Source organism: Xyrauchen texanus, chromosome 14 (genome assembly GCF_025860055.1).
Source record: "Xyrauchen texanus isolate HMW12.3.18 chromosome 14, RBS_HiC_50CHRs, whole genome shotgun sequence".
NCBI lineage: Eukaryota > Metazoa > Chordata > Actinopteri > Cypriniformes > Catostomidae > Xyrauchen > Xyrauchen texanus.
This window is the reverse complement of record NC_068289.1, coordinates 42,055,479-42,074,841: the sequence shown is the minus strand read 5'-3', so window position 1 is coordinate 42,074,841 and position 19,363 is coordinate 42,055,479. Positions and strand designations below refer to the sequence as shown.

The following is a 19,363-nucleotide window of genomic DNA, read 5'->3' as shown; positions in this document are numbered from 1 at the left end:
ACCCCACTGGAGATGTCTGGTCTGTCCTGTTTGGAGACCGCTGCCTGGTACATCGCCATGCGGTTCTGCAGGGGGACAGGTTCAGTATGAGCCGGGCTCGTCTGACTGTCGTCAAGCCCTGCCTTGGATATTACAACGCTGCCTGCAGCTGTAAATAAATCAACATAACAAACCATAAACAACAAACTATAACTGATCATTAGTGTGCACAAGCAATTGTGATTATTAAAACACAACGAGTAACTGTAGGACATACTGAAAATTGTAAACCCGGTGAGCTGTATTACTTTTTAAAGATGAAAAAGTTAAAGGAAAATAACTTCATAGGTCGTCGCTTTATGGGAACAGCCTTCAGAAATGGAAAGCGACTGTAAAAAAAAAAAACTTCATTAAAAACTGATTACTGCAATTTGGGAATCATACAGTGGATTCATTAAGACTTTAATTGTGTTGCTCATTAAAAAAAGGAGATGAACTGCTTCATCCACAAAAAATGACAGCTTGCTAATGACTCGACAATAAAATTACATAACATACTACACTCTGTAGTTGGGCTAAATGGTATAATCAAGAGCACTATTCATATTTTGGAAAGGTGCTGCGAGTGATTCCCCCCCACCCCCCGTCTTTTTATGGAATATTATATCACGCATAAAATGTCACTACTACCTGACAGATATCACTGAAATAGGTGTCTTGAGAAATCACACCTGGCTATGTGACAGCAATAGACTCTGTATACAGCAAAATACTGTCAGGAGAGCAGCCTTAACTGAACTTATGTGAGACCAGCATCACATAACAAAATACTGACTGTTTTCAAACAAGTTACCCAATCACTTCTCCCATCTTCCATTGGTCAGCCAAACAGACATCCCTGCCCCCATTTGGCTATTCAGGATGTCAAACAAACGTAACATTTATTTGAAAGCAAATAAAAGCCACGGTGTTTACACATTCGGGACACATCAGCGGCAACAAATGGCTTATTTATTGATATCTCTGCATATTATGATGGCATAGGATATTCTAAAATCACACGATATTGTTAAACAGGACATTTAATGAGAACAAAATGGACAGTTTGACTTGATTTTATCCAACAGTTATTGACTGGATTGTAAAAGTGGGCATTCCATACCATAATGAAGCCATGAAGAGGTTCGAGGGGAAGAGTTGAAAAGGAAAAGCGAACTGTGACAATTCCCAATGCGCTCTAAATCCTCGTGGCTGCGTAGTGACTTGCCTAAATCTGGCGTGGCGGAGGACGAATCTCAGTTTCCTCCGCGTCTGAGACCGTCAATCTGCGCATCTTATCACGTGGCTTGTTGAGCCAGAGACATAGCACGTGTGGAGGCTTCATGCTATTATCCGCAACATCCACACTCAACTCACCACGCACCCCAAAGAGAGCAACAACCACATTATAGCGACTACAAGGAGGTTACCCCATGTGACTCTACCCTCCCTAGCAACCGGGCCAATTTTGGTTGCTTAGGAGACCTGCTGGAGTCACTCATCATGCTCTGGATTCGATCTCGCGACTCCAGGGGTGGTAGTTATTTATGGTGGTAATTATTCTTATTATGCTTACATTTACAATGGTATTTATGATCTAATTTGTATTGGTATTTTTCCACCTGTTGTCATGATTTTTAAGTCAATGCAAAAGAGGCCGGTGGAAGAAGTTGGAGAGAGTAAAATGTTTGGATTTGGTATGATTTTACTGACTACTTTGTTATTTTGTTTATATTTTCATTAAGTGAAATAAGTTTCAATAAATGAACTACATTTTTCAAAATCAAAATCGACTGGTAGAAGTGAAGTGAGTGCAGACACAATCACTGTTAATACTAGCCATGATTTGTTTGTCAGTAGATTAACATTTTTAATAATACTTATATTCTCTATAGTTTAACTGAGCCTACAAATCGTGCAGAACCACAATTTCCATGCATATAAAAGTCCCTTACAGTCAACGAGGACACAGTTAATGCATAGAAGAGGTAAATCCATATTTCTATTCTTCTAAATCATTGCATACAGTCCATTTATGCTACAACTTCTTATGAATGTAGTCTTTTTTATATCGCTGGTGCTTGACAAAGGAATGAACTTCATTCACTTTATAAACACTTTATTAGGAACACCTGTACACCTATTTATTCATGCGATTATCTAATCAGCCAATCGTGTGGCAGCAGTGCAAAGCATAAAATCATGCATATACGGGTCAGGAGCTCCATTTATTGTTCACATCAACCATAAGAATGGTGAAAAAATTTGATCTCAGGGATTTGGAGCATAGCATGATTGTTGGTGCCAGATGGGCTTGTTTGAGTATTTCCGTAACTGCTGATCTCCTGGGATTTGCACGAACAACAGTCTCTAGAGTTTACTCAGAATGGTGCCAAAAACAAAAAACATCCACTGAGTGGCAGTTCTGCGGATAGAATGCCTTGTTGATGAGAGAGGTCAATGGAGAAAGGCCAGACTGATTCGAGCTGACAGAAAGGCTACGGTCAGCTCGGGTCATTTTTGACCCGTAATTTGAAAACCATTCAAAATGCATAAATTCTTAATTAGTGTACAATAGCAATAATGACCCCATTAACGAAAACTATTGTGATCCCAAAGCGTATAATGAAAAACATTTTATATATATAATGAATTTTAATGGAGTAATATAATTTTTAAAGAAAGTTTTTTTAAATAATTTATCTGAAACATAATGACAAATTAATGCACACACACAGCGGCCACGTGCATCTCTATCTCTCCCTCTCTGGAATCCCCGGCTCCTCCTTTATTTCTCTCCAGCTAATTGGCAACTCAGTGCTGGGCGTGCATCCTCACGGCCCGGTCTCGCCCTTCTTTTCAGCACACACACTGATTTTAAATTGAGTCAAGCAGATTATACGGAGTTCACATTCTTCTAAGCAGAGTAGAGTTATCAAAGGTCATGTTAGCAGAGGTAAGGGTGTTTGTTTTCCCAGTCTACATTTAACTGCTGGCACAAAGCCTTACAGTCCACCGATTGAAATCCAGCTAAAACAATAGACAGTCTGTCAATGGCGCTGTCTTAGAGAAAGGTCAGACACCTCTGCGTTGTTATAGGATGAGGTCAGTCAGTAACTCTTAAGGAGCCTAAACAAACCAGAGTTTGAAATACTGTCTATGTTGGCAGCTCACTAGGTTTTGGAGACAGAGCTAATAGCATCATAAAGGCACAGAAAACAACCTAACAAGCACACTGGATCAATGCTGTTGCTACAGAACTGCACTAGCTGAGCTGTATGTCGGAAACGTGTCCAGTCAAATTATGGGCTATTATACACCGCTCAGTCAGTTTGAATTAGACTTAGTCAGAGGGATTGGACAGTTAAACACCCACTTTAGTGCAAATGAAGCATTTTAGCCCTGCTACAGTATCCATCCATCCATCCATCCATCGTCAACCGCTTATCCTGTGTACAGGGTCGCGGGGGGCTGGAGCCTATCCCAGCTAACATTGGGCGAAAAGCAGGGGACACCCTGGACAGGTCGCCAGTCCATCGCAGGGCCACACATAGACAGACATACACTCACACTCCTGCTACAGTATATACATCAATATAAACACATAGTGACACAGAGGGTGGGATTAGATGTTCAGTTATGATGCGCAAACTGTTTGAGCTGACAAAAACTCATTACCTTAATTATGCTTTAAGAGACACGGCTCTATTTTGTACAATGTTTAATTGGGTTACCAATGGGCAGATTGTGTACTCAGCATAATCGTATTAGTATTTGTATGTAAATGTATTCAGATTGACAGTCTCAGTCACCATTCACTTTCATTGAAATGAGACAAAATGCCATGAACATAAATGGTAGCTGAGGCTAACATTCAGCCTAACATCTCTATTTGTGTTTTACAGTTATTTATAGTACCTATGTAGAGTAATTTATGAGGCTCCATTTCTGTTAGGGTGATGCCTATGTAGGCAGTAGACAGCAAGATAGCACACTTTTGGTTTGGTAACAGAGTTTTTATTTTCTTTAAACTGCAGCTTTTACAAAAGCACCAGACACGCTCTGAAACTGAATAATCAGCTGCTCTAGCAACCAAAAGTCTTTTTTTTTTTCTGCAGAAAGCAATTAAAATAAACGATTGTGCTCTGGATGTGTTAGAGAATGCATGAATATGAGAGGCAGCAGGGTTTTATTTGTGTTTTGTTTTGGAGAAAACTGTTCACAGCACTGACAGCAGGATTGTGGGAAAATGCTTTGGCATATCTGATGGCCTAAGCAGGGGAGCTGATCACATGCAAGTCAACCAAAACATGTTCAGTGGACAAATCTGTTGCTTAATTATGCTGGGGAAATATTAATATACTTTAGTATTTATTTATAAAAAACGTGGATTTGAATAGCATTGTTTTTATATTTTCAAATGCAGCTTTAACATAACACCAAATGCTAAATAAATACTGTATTTGGAAACTAAATTGGAAATACAGAATTATTTGAAAAGCACAGTAGGGATCCTAGCATTAAATGGGCTAAAACTTACTCTACATGACACATTGTATCTAAATTGTCTGATTTTTTAAAAACAAACATCAGTTGGTTGAATCTCATGAGGCCTACTGAGGTTGAGAGACATGTAGGTTTAGAGGTAGGGTTTAGATAAGCCTTAGGGATACATTAGGGTTAGGTTTAGGATTAGGGGTAAGGGTGACAGTGTAACTACAATGTAATTACAATGCAACAACGTGTCTGTGCATAATAAGTACATTGTATCAATTGCATAGTGCATACTAGTTATAGAAACCTAATATGAAGTGGGTCCATTAACCTTGTTTTTCATGATATCTTATACATTTACTAATGAACAATATTTTTAAACAGTATTCATAATGTTTTTTTTATGTTAATTTATAAAAACACAATTTTTCATTGTTGGTTCATGCTAGTTCATAATGCATTAACTAATGGTAGCATACACAGCATTTAATAAAATACAAATTTATAAAAAAATATATATAAATAAATGCATTAGTCACAATGCAAAAAAATTGGCTTAAATAGCATTTGTTTTCAATATATTAAGTACAATTTCTAGTTTTTATTCTTTTGATTTTAGATTGGTCAGGAGCATTTTCTTGACTTGCTTCATAAGATTTGCCCAGTTAAAATATTACAGCGTTTATTATAGAGTTCACTAATGGCTGGTGACTGCCTGCGGTGGTAGTAAAAGTAACCGTGTCTGTCCAAATATAAAATGCTGTATGCTGCATGATCAGTACAACTGCCTCTTCAATAACCTTTAATGCTTATGTACCATTTAAAAATGTATTTATGATATTTATTAAATAGATACATAATAAAGAATAAGGTGCTTGTGTCAGGTTGCGTGTTTTGGGGTCACTGCTGGCAGCCCAGTATTTTAAATCATCAGTAAATGAAAACTACTTATTTAATTAAGTTTTAATGGCTCTTAATGCTGTAATGTTTGGTCAGGCTGGGTGTTACTGGAAAGTACTCCAGGGACACATCTGTACTCAGAAATCTCGGGTACTTTGATTTACTTTACTTATCAATCTGTCATGCAGCAGAACCTTTTAACCACAGCTTAAAGTACACTCATTACCTCCCTGAAGCATCCTGGGATTTAAAGTGCTTTGATGTTTTCTGAATCATTTCTTGTGGGTTTGGAGCCTACAACCTAGTGGTAACAGAGCAAGATTTGTTTTATCACGATTCTACACCAGCCTTAAAAGCTTTAAAAAGATTTTTTAAAGTTGAGGTATATAATTTCCCAAACACCCACCCAAAACTTACATGGCATTTTGAGCCAATCCTTAAACAGACCTTTTCAAGACTGAGCTGAAACCAAATAAGACCAAATTGCTTATTTATAGTTGTTTCTCCATATTACATTGGGATAGGAGTATGTTAACTACTGCTAGAAGTACTTTAACATTGATTATTACACAGGTCTCTGGAATACTTGATTTTTATTGGTCAATGGCAACATCTAGTGGTCTGATATGTAACAACTGCACATCTGGCGATATATCAGACCGAGTATTGCGTGGTCGACTTTCCAACTACTCGGATCACTATGCGATCTTTTCAAGTAAGCTAATAAATGTTTCATGTCCATTTATTTAATTATTTAGCAAGCTGTCTTTTAATGAGCAGGATAATGATCAGTAAGATAATCATTATTTATGAAATAAACACAAACAGAACTCTGATGCTAACTAGGGATGGGCACAAGTACTCGAGTACTTGAGTACTCGGACGTGGCAGCAGTGATCGATCATGGATAGCAAACTAACTGATACAGCTCTGCAATGCTATCGTTACGATAATCAAAAGAGAGTGTAATTAACTGTGTTTTTAACACGGTCTCTGCAAAACGTTTGCTAAACATGTTTTACTATCATTTAATGTAAGAACTTTGACTCATTAATGGATATTATTTAATAAAAGTGAATGTTTGTTACTGACTGTAAACCTCCCTGCCCTGCATCTCGACTAAATGGGAGTTGAAGATTGCCGCACGAGTTTCCAAGTTAGAAGTCCGACATAAAGTGTCACACACACACACTTAGACAAACATATACACACACACAGACATATAGATGTTCGCTGTCCTTTTCTGCATATCGCGGTGCCGTTTTGTGGTCCGTTCCACATAACGCACTGGCACATTTTAGCTTATCGCGGCCCATTCGGCCAGTTACGCGGCCGACCCACCGGCCCGCTCAGTTCTCCCGATGGCCTGTCCGCCCCTGATCAGCCACAAAGTGCGTCGGCCCACCGGGAATAAATAAGTATAAATAGTATTTTAGCTTAGCGTAAAGCTGACAATTTACACAAGGTTTATTTCTATTTCTTCTGCTCCAAACTTACTTCAAACGTACTTCTCTGTCTGCTCGTATGAATGTAACACATCATAAGAAAGTGTTTCACCGCTGTTTAAATGCACTTTGGATCACATCATTTATATGTATAAATGTTTTCCATCTGAAAGAACTAAATATTAAATGAAACAAATGACAATAAAATGCAAAGTAATCTCTTCAGTAATCAATATAATTTTTGAATGTAACTGTATTCTACTTATAAATTATTTAAATTGTAACTGCAATTAATTACATTTTGTATTTTAAATGCATAATCCCATTACATGTATTCCGTTACTCCACAACCCTGATATAATCTACATATACAACCTAAATATATATATATTATAATATAATTCCTCCTCGGGTTCATTGTGGAATTTTTTGTTTTTTTATTGTTTTTCATTTTGTGCATAAAAAAATTGGGCAGACTGTATTGTAATGTGCACACTTTTTAAAAATTTTCGGAGCAAATACATATATTTTGAGATATACAGTAACTTTATTTTTTTTTCTTAGCTATATTGCCCAGCCTTAATGCCAGGACACATTTCTAAAATGCAAAGCCCCGGAATGTCTGGGTCATATGATGCATGATCATGGGTTTTGGTATATGTCACATTACCGTAGCTCTGTCTCCGACTCTATTTTAGCTGTGCTCGTGTGTGTGTGTGTGGGGGGGGGTAAACCCATCAAGCTGTCAAGAAGGATGAGCAGCTACAGATACCCACCACCCAAAATAAGCCTGCTAACAGCTAGTCCTATGCTTCAAAGCCATTTAAAATGCTACTCTGGTACAGAGTATGATGAAATATCCCTGCTCTTCAAATGTAGGACAACACTCTGTTTGATACATTTGGTTTGCTTTTGGTTTTCTAAAAGCACTGGTTCAAAGCTTTCACTCCTAAGATCAAACTCAAATCCTCATGACTAAAACATGTCAACAATCTTGGCCTATCTTGTGATGACTTATGTGCAGTCCACAGCTCACTTGACAGGGAAATGAAGTAATCTAGGCGCCACTTACCCACAAAAATAAATCAAATTTATTTTAAACCGAAGTGGTTGGTGGGGTCAGGTTTCTGGGGGAGAGATGGTGAGCGGTCAAACACCCAGAAACTGCTCACTGAACTGAACTTGTCTGATTAAACTCAAGGGGAAAATGTTATGGCAGATGGGGAAATTGAATTTGGGCACACTTTGCATTACAGTGTTAAAACTTATGAATTACATATAGGTTAGTTCAGTGTTATAAACGGTTTTCCATTATCAGGGTAAGATTATAGACGGTTTCAGCATAAATCGATTGGCACATTTAGATTTTTGCCCATTACCCTGAATTTGCATGAACACAGACGTCCTTAATGGCTCATCCAAATGTGCGCAAGTGTTGTGACTGTTTAAGTTTTGATGTCAAAAGCAGACAATAGCCCAGTGATTTCAAATCTTATGTAAAAGCAGTTTACTTGCATTGTCACATTTTTTACAGCATATTTGTGTGCATGCCTGCTAATCTACTAAATGACGTCAAATCTGGCACGAGTTATCGAAGAGCCATTTTTACACTATACAGTAAGTTGAAAATGACTCATTATCAATTTCAGACAATCCAAGCAGATCGCAGGTCCCGTTAGCCATCACACTCACCCAAGAAGCAGAGGGTTAGAGATCCACAGATGGGCCTGTAGTTTAGTGCCTGTCCTGCAGGTGTTCTCCTGAGATTGGTGGAGACCAGCTCCAGCAGCACCCAACAAGTAACGCGTATCTAGTGAGCCCAGAAGAACAGCAGCTTTTATTTCATACCATCTTCTTTACTCCCCTCCCCCCAGTCCAGTCCTGCACACTGCCAACAGGGCTTTTTTAAGAGGACTTCATTCCTTTCATTTAAAGATTGATGGGTAGCAACAGTCAGTCAATCTTTCTTGCTCTCTCAAATCTCAATCTATTTATTTAAAATGTAATCTGTGTTCTGTCATCGAAGAAGTCAACATACTAAAGTGAATGCCATCATTCCAAAAAGTTACTTTAACCAATATTACGTTGGTCAAAAATACAAAAAGATAATTTAGGCGATTTATTTAGCATTAAATCGCTTGACTATAGCACAGTTTGCATACTTTGTTTTCTTTTTCTTTCTAAGCTTTTTAACTACATCCACCAAACTTGGTACAGACCTTCAGACTGTTCTAAAATAGTGTGCTAGGGCTTTTCTAACTGATCGGACTTCAGGAAATCAGGAAAACCCCATAGACTTGCACTGACGGAATGTTCAATCTGGCCAAGACTATTCAAACTCCAGCTGTCAAAACATTTAAATGTAAACAACCCCACACAGGGCCTTTGATCTGCTTTAAAGGGATAGTTCACCCAAAAATGTGTATGACTTTCATTCTTCTGCTGAACATAAACTAAGATTTTAGAAGACTATTTTATCACTGTAGGCCCATACAATAAAAGTGAATGGGTACCAACATTTTAAAGCTCCAAAAGCATATAAAGGCAGCATAAAAGTAATCCATAAGACTCCAGTGATTAAATCAATGTCTTCAAAAGCAATATGATATGTGTGGTTGAGAAACAGATCGATATTTAAGTCGTTTTTCATTGTCAATCTCCACTTTCACATAATTCTTTTGTCACCTACTGGGCAGGGAGGAGAATTTATGGTTAAAACGGACTTAAATATTGATCTGTCTAACCCACACATATCATATCACGTTTGAAGATATATGTAGATTTAACCATAGAAGTCATATGGATTATGCTGCCTTTATATGCTTTTTGGAGCTTCAAAATTTCGGTAGCCATTCACTTGCATTGTATGGACCTACATTGATGAAATATACTTCTTAAAATCATCGTTTGTGTTAGCAGAAGAAAGAAAGTCATACACATCTGGGATGGCATGAGGGTGAGTAAAGCTGGCTGGCTGTTTAACAACCATCAAACTTTAAACTTTTAAAAAACATTTTAAACTTTAAGACTTTGTTTTAAGGCTTTGTCAAGCCGATATCATCTTGTTCCCATTGAAACAGGAAGTTGGGGCGGCACATATAGAAGTGCTAATGAACACCACTTTTACCGCCATCTTGGTTCAGGAAGTCTTTTTTTCTGTTCATTTCTTCCATAAGGATTCCATAAAATTCTTCATAAAATAGTTCCAAAGACATGAACCAAACCAGCCAGCTCCGAGGTGAATCACAACATCACAAACTTTGGTTTAAAGCAAAAAAAGTATTTAAAAATCTGACAAAACGTCAAAGATACAAGACTTTGTACTTACGTCTTTTATGAGGGAATAATCCCATTTAACAATTAAAATCAATGGACAAATATAAAACTATTGATTTAAAGTTGTTGTAGAGAAACAATACATTTTATGTTTACTGCACAGTATTCAGATATATACAGTCATTTGAGAGTGAAGGGGAGAGCGACTCGACTGTGTCATTCACAGTGCTCCACGAGACAGAGTTCTTAGGGGCTGAAGATCAGGGTGGGGGTGTTGAAAGCTCTGATAACCAGGTCAGTGATGTAATGAGAGGCTCCAGGGACTGAAAGAGCACAGCAGACACCTGAGACCCATAGAGACATGGGGAGGGGCAGATCTATGAGAGAGATTCTGTCTCTCTACCCACAGCAGGGCGCCAGACTGCCTGAACCATCCACCCAAGACCAAAGAAACGGACAGCGATCCAGGGTTGGGGAGTAACTAAATAAAAAAGTAGCAATGCTACAAACTTAAAGGAACAGTTCACCCCAAAAATGTAATTAATTATTTACTCACCCTCAAGCCATTTCAAACCTGTATGACTTACTTTCTGCTGTGAAAACCAAAAGGACACATTTTGAAGAATGTACAGGTCACTCTCAAGGAACCTGACACTTTTATTAGTTGTATTTAGTATACATGTATTTATTCAAGTTTAATGCTGTCACCCTAATTGATATCCTCATTTTTTTTGGTGCCAGATTGGTAAAAAATACATTAAATTTAAAAATATACTGCCACCTTAAATAGCTTCAATGTATACTCAAAAAAATGTCTATTTTCTATATTTGCTTTATTTTTTGTTTGTTATTTAATATAACACATGTCATTATAATGCAAATTTCCATAAAACTGAATTGAGTAATTTTAAAATAAATGTTAATATGAAGTAATCAAAAATGAAATGTATTTAAGTTTAATTAGATGCACTCAAAACATATTTTTGGCTATTTTTTTATTTATGTATTTTAATTTAATAACAGAATTCCATCAAATTGAATTATGTAATTTTACTAAATTAAATTAATAAAACTTTAAATATTTAGTGTAAATTGTATTTTATTCAGTATTACTTAATATTCAATGTATATTCAAAATTGAAATGCTTAAATATTAAGATTATTTTTTTTTGTGTGTGTGTACTTTACATTATGCTTAATTGCTAATATATACATTTTGTAAAAGATTAATCGATTCAGTTGGATGAATTTTGTCATACAATTGAAATGTTTAAATAGTAAAAATAGACAAATATTTGTTGAGTGTTTCTTTAGAAGAAATAGAGTATTGAACTACGTGCGCATTCAGAAATCTAATGGTGCGTTCACATACAACGTGAAGAAAATTAGTTTGACTGCTGGATTATAAATGTGTGTTTAAACTCGCGTTCGCACGAGTAATGCGAACCCGTGACTAATCCCCCTTCTCTTCCGGAAAAGGACAGGAGGAGGGGCTTCTACGACTTGGTTCATAGTAAAGTACAACCAATAGCTAGAATCAAGTAGACGCGCATACTTGCCCACACACCGCTACGTAAATGTTTTTCATAAATTTTTCCAGATTTCTTCTGCTACTATGTCAGTACATCAGCGACATCCGGACAATGTCAATGCTGATAGGTTTTCGCGACAATGCATCATGCAGATTTTTGGCTCGAGTTGAAATATGTAAACTCACGCGAATACGCGAATTAAGCGATTTTGCATATTCGATTTGCGCCATTCGCTTCATTGAATTCGCGTCTATTCGTATCTTTGCATTGACTTTGTATGTAATTGCACCGCATGAAACACTTGTTTTGCGTTGTATTTGAACGCAACATAATTATTTTAACCCTTAGAGAACATGTCATGGTGGTTGTCTATACTGATGCTTTGGCAAATTAATCATGTCATTTAAGTTCTTTGAGAGATCTATCTACTGCCAGAAAACATAGAACAAAAAAACGAAATAAAAATAATGCAGACAGAACAGGAACGCTTCCTGTGTGATCGGCCCCCTCAGAGACAAGGAAGTAAACAGCTGCTGCACAGGAGAATAGTGATTGTACTTCTTCATAACCTTGCCGTTAGCTCATAGGACAACGGGGCACTTTTTACACCCTGGGAGGAGCTGATCAACACACACATGCATGCACCGCATTCAGAATGCGTCCCCTGCAGAGAGCCACGGTAGCTGAAATGATTGCAGCGAATGAATACAGTCAGGGCTGTACCGGGGCTATCACTTTTGTTGTGTCTAGCATGTAATTCACCCTTACAGCATCTCTTGAGTGATTGACGGACGCAGCAAGGTGTCCCCAGCATAATCGGTCATCTTGTTTTCAGAGCCGTGTGATCTGTTAGCATCCTTCTAAATTTGCTGAAAGAATGAGAGGCACCTTGGACTTAGACGAGAGGACAAATGCAGGAAACATTGGACTTTGTATATGGATTGAAAATATCTTGACAACAACTCATTTGTATTCTAGGTCTAACAAAAGCATTTGCTTGACTGCATTGACTGAGGAATGACAATAAAACTGACATAACACCTATTATGAGGTTTTGTGTCAAAAAGAGATATACATCCATTTGTATTACTGAAGACACACATGGTGAAACATCATTATTTAGGACATCCGTACCTACAAACTTTTTCTGCAATATCACAATTCACAGGGGAGGCAAATTTACACCGGGTGCACGCTCTGAATGGTGTGTCATAAAAATCATGCCTTTTTCTAAATGTGCTTTTAAACCATGAAACAAAAGTGATTTAAATCCACAGTAACATTTCGAAATGTGCATTAGAAGAACAAGTGAAAAACTACACATTTATTTTCGAGGTAAAGTGCATGAGGCAGCATTTTCCCAGGTTTTTAATGGCTTTAATGACTGCTCACCCCCATAATTGGATCTGTGCTAATAAAATCGCTTTTGTCTGTTTAATATACATGAATAAATGTTTGTTGCTTTGTATTCAAAGTTAATGTTCTCCTGCATTTCAAATGACCATAAATGCTTTTTTCCCTTCATTATTATTGTTATGATTGTACTACGTTGTTTATCATTGCAAAATCACACGGCTTACATCTATTGTTTATTCATAAGCTGAAACTGGCAGAGACTACACTTACATATTTCAATGTTAATGAGTTTGTGTCGGGGTTTTGGTGCCTTTTTAATCAGCAGTTATATAACACCCATAAGGCCTTTTTCAATCAAACTGAAACAATAACTTTGAACAAAACTAATTCTGTCTGTCTGTCTTTCTGTCAGTCTGCCTGGCTGCCTGTCTGTGTTAATAAATCACTGTCCGTCCGATCGTCCGTTCGTCCATGCGACTGTCTGTCTGTCAATAAATCACTGTCTGCCCAATTGTCTGTCTGACTGTCTGTCTGTCAATAAATCACTGTCCATCCGACTGTCTGTCTGTCAATAAATCACTGTCTGTCCGATCGTCCGTCAGACTCTCTGTCTGTCTGTCTGTCTGTCTGTCTGTCTGTGTGTGTCAATAAATCACTGTCCATCTTATCGTCCGTCCGACTGTCTGTCTGTCTGTATGTCTGTTTGTTTGTCTGTCTGTCTGCCTGCCTGTCTGTGTCAATAAATCACTGTCCATCCGATAGTCCATCCAACTGTCTGTCTGTCTGTTTGTCTGTCAATAAATCACTCTCCGTCCGATCGTCCGACTGTCTGTCTGTCTGTCAATAAATCACTGTCCGTCCGATCGTTCGTCCGTCCGACTGTCTATCTGTCAATAAATCACTGTCTGTCCGATCGTCTGTCAGACTGTCTGTCTGTCTGTCTGTGTCAATAAATCACTGTCCGTCCGATCGTCCGTCCGACTGTCGGTCTGTCTGTCAATAAATCACTGTCCGTCCGATCGTCTGTCCGACTGTCTGTCTGTCTGTCTGTCTGTCAATAAATCACTGTCTGTCCGATCGTCTGTCAGACTGTCTGTCTGTGTCAATAAATCACTGTCCATCCGATTGTCCGTCCGACTGTCTGTCTGTTTGTCTGCCTGCCTGTCTGTGTCAATAAATCACTGTCCCTCTGATCGTCTGACTATCTGTCTGTCTGTCTGTCAATAAATCACTGTCCATCCGATCGTCCGTCCATCCGACTGTCTGTCTGTTGTCAATAAATCACTGTCCATCCGATAGTCCATCTAACTGTCTGTCTGTCTGTTTTTCTGTCAATAAATCACTGTCCGTCCGATCATCCGACTGTCTGTCTGTCAATAAATCACTGTCCGTCCGATCGTTTGTCCGTCCAACTGTCTGTCAATAAATCACTGTCTGTCCGACCGTCTGTCAGACTGTCTGCCTGCCTGTCTGTGTCAATAAATCACTGTCCGTCCGATCGTCCGACTATCTGTCTGTCTGTCTGTCAATAAATCACTGTCCGTCCGATCGTCCGTCCATCCGACTGTCAATAAAGCACTGTCTATCCGATCGTCTGTCAGACTGTCTGTCTGTCTGTCTGTGTCAATAAATCACTGTCCGTCCGACTGTCTGTCTGTCTGTCTTCCTGCCTGCCTGCATGTCTGTGTCAGTAAATCACTGTCCGTGCGATCGTCTGTCTCTCTGTCTGTCTGTCTATCTATCTATCTATCTAAGCTATTTATACTCTTTAGGAGAAACATCAGAGACAAAGTTGATAGTTAAATGAACATAACTGAGATCAATATTAAGTGACCCGAAATATGAAAGAGCAATCTCTGAGAAATAACATGTTCCCCTGGGCAAATTCACATTTAATTGGTCTATTTTTTACTCTACTTTATTAATGTTAATTCACAAAGGCCTGAAAAAAGAAAAAGGCATGGCCGTTTCTATGTTTCCTACTACACTTATAAGATAAGATTAAAGTTATTTGAATGATTTAACTGCAGCCTACAGGTATACAATTGTAAAGTTAAGTCAAGGCAGATTTGATTGTCATTCAACTATGTCTGAACATGGGGGAACAGAATTGCATTCCTATTTCAGTTGCCTGTGCTCATTTTTACAGAAAACACTGTTCATAAAGGACATGACTTAACATACTGTAAATGTTACAGACATTATAAATGATATACCCAAAACAGTGTGGAAATTCTTACAAACACCAGTACAACAGTAAAAGCATTTAAATGTTTTTGTGGTCAAGGATGGTAAGAGTTTTAGGTAGAGCTCAAGTCTAATCTGACTTAGAAATCATTCAAGCTTTCCACAAACCTAAAGATTACTAATACTTTCCCCAGCTGACACTTTACAAATGAGCTGTTTTAAGCCTATGCTTTCATTCCTCAGATGTCTCAAGCCAAACCACTCACTTCAGTCTATACAGCACTTCAATTAAAGAGGCTAGCTAAAATTGTATGCCTGTTTTGTATATCGATTTTAACCTTTTTCAGTTGCCTAACATCATCGTTTTGCAAAGTATGCAGTTACTGAGAGCATTTTTGTACAGTATGTTACCTTTTTACATTCACAATTACTTCATTGTCCTACAATAACTTTATGTGAAGAAACAACCTAAATTTAAGCCCACCCCTAAGCTCTTGAATTTAAACATGGTGGATTTGGACACATCGTGACATTTAAAGTCATTAACGGCATGAAACTGAACACATAAAAGTGTGATTGTTTAAAGTGACGTTTGACAGCAGAGAGGATGATTATCAGGGAGTACGACTACATGGGTCTAAACAACTGTAACGTAGTTCAAGGGAAAGGAGGAGGTGAGAACTGGCTTGTCAATATAAATAATATTTTAATTAACAACTGAAACAAAAGACACAAACACAAACATGACGGACATGTCCATAAACGATCTCTCTCTCCCGCACGATCCACTGCAGTCGACCTTTATTAGCCTAATACAGGACCGGGTGTGTAGGATCACGACCCGGCCCCGCCCTCCGCCCTGCCACAATGACATAGGAGTAATAAAACAATAATAATAATTAAAAAAAAATTATAATAAAAAAATACATATTTAAGTAATATCACTCGATCAAGAGTGCGATATGGCCCTACATCAGCACTGCTGTGATTCGGCCGTGGGTCGAGTGCCGTAGGTAATTAGAGCAGTGCTGATGTAGGGCCATATAACGTCCAGGTTACATATGTAACACAGGTATTCTTGATGCAGGACGACCAACTGTATCAGAGCTGCACGCTAGCGCTCTCTCAATGCCCCATTTAAGCCATCAGGATTCCTTATCGATACGCCTGGAGGTGGCAACAAGGTGCTGGCCGCCAACCTGGGAACGGGTACCTAAGCCTGGCCGGGCCTCATTTCTCTCTATGTTTCTGCATGAGAGCAACTGTCAGGCCAGGGCCGCTTACACGCAGTGAGGGAAGGGAGTCTTAGCCCGTGTTCAGGGCGGAGAAGACTCTCTAGGTAGGCCACGTCCTACCCTGAGGAGGAGGCAAGTTTAAGTGTCCGCAGAAACCATCAGAGGCCTGACTTATAGGGCCTATGTGGAAAAGTCGGAACTGCTGATGGTGGATCCAGCCTATAGAGGGGACCAACATACAGCTGCACGGCAACCCCAGGCAGCCGTGACTGCCTAAGGGAAGTACGGGAGTCCACTCGCCAGAGGGGACAGAACCGTGGCATTACACACAGGGGGAGTCCGAAGGAGGCCTTACCTGTGGAGCACCTATACCAGTGCAGGGTAGCTTGCGGTACCCGCAGTCCCTGATCCCTGAAGGGTGTGGTAGGAACCTTGGGCACATAGCCCGGTTGCGGTCTTAGGATCACGAACGTGTCTGCCGGACCGAACTCCAGGCAAGCGTCGCTAACAGAGAACGCATGCAGGTCCCCGACCCTCTTGATGGAAGCGAGGGCGATCAGCAGGGCGGTCTTGAGAGAGAGGGCCCTGAGTCCAACTGAGTCAAGCGGCTCGAAGGAGGGTCTCTGGAGTCCCGTAAGGACGACCGAGAGATCCCAGGAGGGGAACAGGTTAGGCCGGGAGGGAGCTATCCTCCGGGCACCTTTTAGGAACCTGACGATTAAGTCGTGCTTACCAAGAGACTTTCCGTCTACTGTGTTGTGGTAGGCCGCGATAGCGGCGACATACACCTTGAGGGTGGAGGGGGACAGCCTCCTCTCCAACCTCTCCTGAAGAAACATGAGCACTGACCTAACTGCGCACTTCTGCGGGTCTTCGGCTCAGGAAGAACACCAGTCCGCGAACAGACGCCACTTTAGGGCGTAAAGATGCCTGGTAGAGGGGGCTCTGGCTTGATTGATTATATCTACGATGGCAGATGGTAGACCGGCTTGATCTTCCGCATCCCGTCCAGGGGCCAGACGTGGAGGTTCCAGAGGTCTGGGTGCGGGTGCCAGAGCGTGCCCCGTCCCTGAGAAAGAAGGTCCTTCCTCAGGGGAATTCGCCAGGGAGGGGCTGTTGTGAGGAGTGTGAGGTCCGAAAACCAAGTCCGGGTAGGCCAGTAGGGGGCTACCAGAGTGACTTGCTCCTCGTCCTCCCTGACCTTGCATAGCACCTGTGCAAGAAGGCCCACTGGGGGAAATGCGTACTTGCGCAGCCCCGTGGGCCAGCTGTGTGCCAGCGCATCTGCCCAGAGGGGAGCCTCTGTCCGGGCATACCAGAGTGGGCAGTGGGAGGTTTCTTGGGAGGCAAACAGGTCTACCTGGGCCTTGCCGAACCGGTCCCAAATCAGCTGGACCGACTGGGGGTGGAGTCTCCACTCTCCGCCGGGCAAGCTTTGTCTTGACAGCGCGTCCACCATCACATTGAGGTTGCCGGGGATGTGAGTGGCGCGCAGTGACTCCAGTCACTGCTGACTCCATAGGAGGAGACGGCGGGCGAGCTGTGACATGTGGAGGGAGCGTACTCGCCTTGGCGGTTTATGTAGGCTACGACCGTGGTGCTGTCTGTCCTGACTAAGACGTGTTTGTGCCGAATTAACGGAAGAAACTTCTGCAGGGCCAGAAAAACAGCCAGCAGCTCTAGGCAGTTGATGTGCCAGCGCAGCGGCCTCGGTTCCACCGGCCTGCGGCTGCGTGCCCGTTGCACACGGCGCCCAACCCAATTTGAGGCGTCGGTCGTGACCAGAACGCGTCGGGACACCTGCTGCAAGGGTACTCCAGCCCTTAGAAAGCAAAGGTCTGTCCAGGGTTTGAAGGTCTGGCGGCAGGCAGAGGTAACTTTTACATTGTGCGTGCCGCAGCGCCATGCTCGTCTCGGGACTCCAGTCCGGAGCCAGTGCTGAAGTGGTCTCATATGCATCAAACCCAGCGGCGCAGCCGCCGCGGAGGATGCCATATGCCCCAGGAGCTGTTGGAAACGTTTTAGCAGGACCACGGCGCCTGGCTTGAAGGAAGCGAGGCATTTCAGCACTGACTGAGCACGCTCGTTGGAGAGACGTGCTGTCATTGAGGCTGAGTCTAACTCCAGACCGAGAAAAGAGATGCTCTGGACCGGGGTGAGCTTGCTCTTTCCCAGTTGACCTGAAGCCCCAAACGGCTGAGGTGCCTGAGCACCTGGTCTCTGTGTGCGCATAGTAACTCTCGAGAGTGAGCCAGTATGAGCCAGTCGTCGAGGTAATTGAGAATGCGTATGCCGGCTACTCAGAGCGGGGCAAGAGCTGCCTCTGCGACTTTCGTGAAGACGCGAGGGGACAGAGACAGGCCGAAGGGGAGGACTTTGTACTGATACGCCTGACCGTCGAACACGAACCATAGGAAGTGTCGATGTCGAGGGCAAATTGAGACGTGGAAGTACGCGTCCTTCAGGTCTACCGCTGCGAACCAATCTAGATGCCGGATGCCAGATAGAATTTGTTTCTGGGTGAGCATTTTGAACGTGAGTTTGGACAAGGTCCAATTGAAAACTCGCAGGTTCAAGATCGGTCGTAAGCCGCCGCCTTTCTTGGGTACAACAAAGTAAGGGCTGTAGAAACCCTTCTTCGTTTCGGTTGGAGGGACAGGCTCTATCGCGTCCTTTAATAGAAGGGAGGTGATTTCTTCGCACAGGGAATGGGCATGTTGGCCATGTACTGCGGAAAAATGTACGCCCACGAAGGGGGGCGGAGACCTGGAAAACTGAATTGCGTAACCGAGTCGAATGGTCCGGTGCAGCCAGCGTGACGGGTTGGGCAGTGAAAGCCACGCCTCTAAACTCCGTGCTAGGGGCACCAAAGGGATGGGTTTTTGGACGTACCCAGCGGGACTTCGCAGCGGTGCGGAAC

General features: G+C 41.2%; 1 protein-coding gene across 1 annotated transcript in view; it reads right to left on the bottom strand.

The window, feature by feature from the left end:
• The window catches only part of LOC127654634 (xin actin-binding repeat-containing protein 2-like), a 52,675-nt gene extending 44,030 nt beyond the window's left edge, over nucleotides 1–8,645 (bottom strand). Inside the window, 2 exon segments of the mRNA XM_052141856.1 lie at nucleotides 3–148; nucleotides 8,550–8,645. Coding sequence (XP_051997816.1) covers nucleotides 3–59 — 57 coding nt within the window. The 5' untranslated portion in view covers nucleotides 60–148; nucleotides 8,550–8,645.
• Between the last annotated feature and the right edge of the window lie 10,718 nt (nucleotides 8,646–19,363).